Source organism: Sinocyclocheilus rhinocerous, unplaced genomic scaffold (assembly GCF_001515625.1).
Source record: "Sinocyclocheilus rhinocerous isolate Xijiao unplaced genomic scaffold, SAMN03320098_v1.1 scaffold494, whole genome shotgun sequence".
Taxonomy (NCBI): Eukaryota; Metazoa; Chordata; class Actinopteri; order Cypriniformes; family Cyprinidae; genus Sinocyclocheilus; species Sinocyclocheilus rhinocerous.
In genome coordinates, this window is record NW_015628684.1 from 366364 (window position 1) to 372069 (window position 5706).

At 36.8% G+C, this 5706-nt stretch overlaps 1 protein-coding gene across 7 annotated transcripts in view; it reads left to right on the forward strand.

Annotated features, from left to right (window-relative positions):
• The window catches only part of LOC107738011 (chromodomain-helicase-DNA-binding protein 3-like), a 56360-nt gene that overhangs the window by 23032 nt on the left and 27622 nt on the right, over positions 1–5706 (forward strand). For all 7 annotated transcript variants that reach the window (XM_016549674.1, XM_016549670.1, XM_016549668.1 and 4 more), the window contains 5 exons: positions 1120–1297; positions 2543–2629; positions 3527–3612; positions 4015–4148; positions 4274–4418. In XM_016549674.1, the coding sequence (XP_016405160.1) occupies positions 1120–1297; positions 2543–2629; positions 3527–3612; positions 4015–4148; positions 4274–4418 (630 nt within the window). The remainder of the gene's footprint in view (positions 1–1119; positions 1298–2542; positions 2630–3526; positions 3613–4014; positions 4149–4273; positions 4419–5706) is intronic.

Below are 5706 nucleotides of genomic sequence, written 5' to 3' on the forward strand. Positions count from 1 at the left end.
CGTAGACATGTGGGGGCGTGTTAGAACGAGGCGTTTTAGGTAGGCGTGGTTGACTCTTAACTTTGATAAAGAATATCTCTTTGGATTTGAGACTTTAGTCTTTGCAACTTTACAGATCTTCTTTATGCACCAAGAGCTTATAACACTTCAAAGAGAAAGGAAAAATTGAAATCGCATCATATGACCCCTTTAATGGAGGCCTCAAATATAATGAATTTTTGTATGACTTTCTTAGATGTTTCTTCTAAAATTTTCACCTAAAATAATTAGCAAGGATGCTTTAAAATCAAAAGTGACAATAGATACGTTTATACTGTTGCTAAATATTCATAATTCAAATAAATGCTGTTCTTTTGAACTTTAGACAAAATTATTCAGCAGCACAACTGTTTTCAGCATCGATAATAATAAGAAAAGTTTATTGCGTACCAAGTTAGCACATGTCTAAAATTTGTCAATGATGTCTAAAGGATCATGTGACACTGAAGACTGGTGTAATGGCTGCAGAAAACACAACTTTGCCATAACAGGAATAAATTACAATGAAAATACATTAAAATATAAAACAGTTGTTTTAAATTGTAATAATATTTCACAATACTACTGGTGTTACGGAGTAACCAGAACATGAGACGTGCGGATCCATGTGCAAAGCTTTTATTAAAAGACGTGGTCACAAACACAGGCAGGGTCGAAACACCAGCGAACAGGTATGGTACGGGCAAAACACAAGAGGTTTTACTGTATTTTTGATCAAATATATTTAGCCTTGGTGAGCATAAGAGACATAAAAAATCATACTGACCACAAAACTTTGAACAGTGGTGCAAAAATAGACAAAGAAGTATAGAGCTATAAAAGTAACGTGTATAGCATGTCTCAGATAATTTAGTCTTGCAAGAATGTAATTAGAAATGTTTGAGTTATATTTATATTTACATATAGATATTTTCTGAAGCTCTATACTAGGATACTGAAGGTTACTGGGGTCTTTTTTCAGGAGAAACATCTTAAAAGCAAGAGACTTGGTCTCCATTTTCTCTCCATTGAATATTATTGGTGTCTTATTATTGGAAACAAATGAGATATTAAGGAGATCTCATTTGTTGTTGTGTCCAGATAGAGGAGATCGAGAGAGAGATCATTAAGCAGGAAGAGAATGTGGATCCTGATTACTGGGAGAAACTCTTGAGGCATCACTATGAACAGCAGCAGGAAGATCTGGCCCGCAATCTCGGCAAAGGAAAGAGAGTCCGCAAACAGGTTAACTACAATGACGCGGCTCAGGAGGACCAAGGTACGGTTTTTTCAGCATAACAATTTGAGTGAAAGGTTAAACAAATGAATTTCAGTACTTTCTTTGGAATGTTGCATTTTATTTCCGTAACAACAGCACTTGAACTCCATGAACTTTGCAAGGTTTTTTTTTTTTTTTTGTATGACCTGATGATCATGTTCTCCAGCATAATTTGAGAACAATCCAAAGAGCAACTTGTGCTTAAACGGAAGAACATCTGAAATATTTCTCCATCTCATGTCAAAATGTTTTTGTTTTTAAGTTTGTCAAATTGAATTTTGAATCCCTGATTTTCAGTGTGGTCTCAGACTTTTGGAGCCCACTGAATTTTAATTAGCCCATTTTTCTTGCCTTTTATTACAATAAACCATGTTTGTGCTTCTCATATAAATGCAGCGTATTATCTCATATAAATCTCCAAAATTACATCTTGTAGCAGCTTCATTTTTGGCATGTGGTTTACGATGTTACTTTTGATTGAGTGGGACAGAAAAGCTATATCCCACACACTGCTGTTTTGGTCAGGTTAGAACAGCCACATGCAGTTGACTCAAAAATGGCTACATCCACAACACCCAGGGGATGCTGAAGTGTGGCAGCTTTTCATTTATGTGTCAAAAAAGAGAAAAACAAAATGGTCAGGAAAAAGACAAATAACAGAAATGAAAAAGGAGGTTTTCTCCAGAAAGGAACAATATAGAATTTTTGGTTTTCTGATGGCGCTTACAGCTGCATAATTACAGTGATAACTGAGATAAACTCTAGGTACACATACTTTTCTTTGTGTATCCAAGCAGCCTGACTTGCAGGGTCATAATGTTGCAGCATCTTCTCTGCAGAATATATTACATGTGCACAGAAAACAATCTGCTGGCCTTTTTAAACGTTTGACAGCAGCCTGTGCTTCAATAATTGACATTTGTGGGTTTTCATTTTGGTTTAAACAGCCTTGTGTCTTCCTGTAGGACTAAATCATTCTCTCTGACAGCTGAATTTGAACAGAATGCTTGTGCAGGGTTAGATAAGTGGAGATACAGAACATTTTGTCACAAAAGAGCCAAATTTGAAACGATCACATCTGTCTTTTTTCCACTGTTGGAGAGCATTGCCAAACTGATATTTAAGATTTTGGTTGGGCTTTATTTGAAGGTTCTGGTGAATGGAAATTGTTTGACTACTGCTAACCATATTCTGCACTGTGGTTTGTTTATTACTGACAGTGCTCTTTTCGATATGCTTTTACAGAGTGGCATGCTGACATTTCAGATAACCAATCAGAATACTCAGTGGGCTCAGAGGAGGAAGATGAGGACTTTGATGAGAGACCTGAGGGTGAGGAGCAAACAGACACACTCTCGATTAATATTCACATATTGTTCTTAATATAAATAAAAATAAACATAATACAATGTTATAACTAATAATTAAATATCATGTTATTATCAACCAAACTTATTCTAAGTTATTTATAATTAGGTTGGAATGATGTTCAACTGAACTAAAAATGAACAATATGTTTACAGCGTTAATTAGTTTAGGTTATTGTTATTTCTACATATACATGATACAGTTTGAACTTTTTTAAGCTGTATAAATTGATATTAGTTGATGTATAATGAATGAATAAGAATAATATTATATTTATACAATATTACATTTATAAAACAATACTATATTTATAAATTAATATTAATGTTAACGCTGTAAAAAATTGTTGTGCTGGAATGGACTATATATATATATAAATAAACCCCCTAACCAAAGTATTAAACTATTAAAACAATTTCTGCATATACTATATACTATTATCAATATACTATTGTTTAAGTATTAAAATATAAAAAAATTACATTAAAAACCGTTTGTGCTATGGACATTGCAACTTAAATCATGCAGTTTAGGAGAGATGCTATTACTGTACTCGCAGTGAGTGTTGCTCATGCAAGCTTCACTTACAAATGTACAAATATAACTGCTAAGCCCCACATCTTTTGGCCCCTTTTAGACTTTAATTAAGACATTCATTTGCTCCTTTTGGCAACTTGTTGGGACGTCTTGTGGTTTTGTCAGGTTTTGCTATTCTTCTGGAGGCACATTCACAGTTTATGTATTGCAGCTGTTCAGGATAATGTATCCTTCCTGTGCTGTAACCCTGTTTCCTGATGCTGGCTCAGTGAGATGGACATGTTGAACTGATCTCTTGGCTGACTCTCCTCTCCCCTCGTCCAGGTCGCAGACAGTCACGCAGGCAGCTCCGAAACGAGAAGGATAAACCACTGCCACCCCTGTTGGCCAGAGTGGGCGGCAACATTGAGGTATCGTGCAGCTATTCTTTACTTGTTCGTTTGTGTTGGCACAACTATTGTAAATGGCCATTAAAAGATGCATGCTCAGTGTAAAATCAACACAAGCCTATTGGTCACAGTTTAATGTGATTTATAGTGTATTTTCCAAGTGTTTGCTTATCTGGAGGTCGCCTGTGTGTCCAGTATATACAGCGTCTCTGGATGCGTGCCTCTTATAATTAAATTGAGTGACATAGAGCTGGAGATAACAGGGCTGCATTTTTCCAGTTTTGAGAACTGCCCAGTAACGTTTCATAATGTCAATAAAAGCATGTCTGTTTTTCGTATAAGGCCTCATTAGATTAAAACAATTTACATAAAAATGCAATCTGTCATCTTCTGCCTAATCGTGTGTCTGTGTGTGTTGGTCAGGTATTGGGCTTTAATACGCGCCAGAGAAAAGCCTTCCTGAATGCCATCATGAGATGGGGGATGCCAGCTCAGGACGCCTTTTCCTGCCAGTGGCTCGTGCGAGACCTCCGGGGAAAGAGTGAAAAAGAGTTCAAGTATGACTTTCTTTACCAGTAAATGTGTTTGGAAAATGTCATTTGATACAGTAGTGTGTAAACTTCAAACTTGGGCACTGCTAAGGAAACTTTTCTCTTTTCCATTTACTTTGTTTCTCTGGCAGGGCGTACGTGTCGCTCTTCATGAGGCACCTCTGTGAACCGGTGGCTGACGGTTCAGAGACGTTCGCTGACGGTGTCCCGCGCGAGGGGCTCTGCAGGCAGCCGGTTCTCACGCGGATAGGGGTCATGTCTCTGGTAAAGAAGAAGGTGGGTCTGTCACATTTCAGAGTGATAATAGTGCTTTTGGATGAAATAAAATCAAATATATAATTATATACACTACCATTCAAAAGTTTCAAATAAATGCTGTTCGCTTCTATTCATCTACAAATACTGAAAAAAATGGGTCATGGTTTCCACAAAAATGTAAAGCAGCACAACTCTTTTCAACATTACTTGAGTTTAGTGTAATGGCTGCTGGAAAAAAAATTCAGGAATAAATTACATTTTAAAATATATTAAAATAGAAAACGGTTGTTTTAAATTGTAATAATATTTCACAATTTTACTGTTTTTACTGCATTTTTTATTTAAAATGAGCATAAATGAGCATATGAGACTTCTGCCAAATTTTTGACTGGTAGTAAATGTTCTTAATATTAATCTTTTAAAGGGGTCATATGATGCTGCTAAAAATAACATTATTTTGTGTATTTGGTGTAATGAAATGTGTTTATGCGGTTTAAGGTTAAAAAAACACATTAATTTCCACATACTGTACATTTTTGTTTCTCCTCTATGCCCCGCCTTTCTGAAACGCGTCGATTTTTACAAACCTCATTGGTCTGAAAAGCGAGGTATGCTCTGATTGGCCAGCTATCCAGTGCGTTATGATTGGCCGAATACCTCAAGCGTGAGACGGAAATGTTACGCCCCTTGCCATATTGTGATGATGCCCTGTCAGGCCGGAGCGATGATTCAAAAACATGAAAACCCATTAAAAACGAGGCATTCGTTGCATCCAGTGGGGACATAATTACAAAATGTGAGTCTTTTTACGCGTTGTGTTGCATCGCACCGCGTGAACATAAAACCATGTCTGCATTTGTGATCGGAGAAATGACAAACAACAAGCCCTACTCTACACTGCCCAAAAAACTCGCTTTAAAAATAAAAAATATAAAATATAAAAACTCTTTAAATATAAAAAACGTACTTACAGTCTGTGAGTCAGAACAGCCGGCATTATAGTCTACTCTACCAGGATCAGGAAACAGTCCTCCATAAAATGCGCTGCACACATCTGAATATTTGGGTTGAACTGTTCTGGAACAGTGTTGTAAATACAACTTAACCACTGATTTCTAGTCGTGTCCATTTTTGGAAGGCCAAACAAAGTAGTTTCGCTTTCACAACGAAAAACACAGCAGCCTAGCCTAGCGTGAGCGGAATCCCCGGCTTAGCGTGAGCACAGATCAGCTCTAGGCATGACGAAGCAGATATCGTCCTCTTTTGGAAGACCAAACAAAGTAGTTTCACTTTCACAACGAAACAC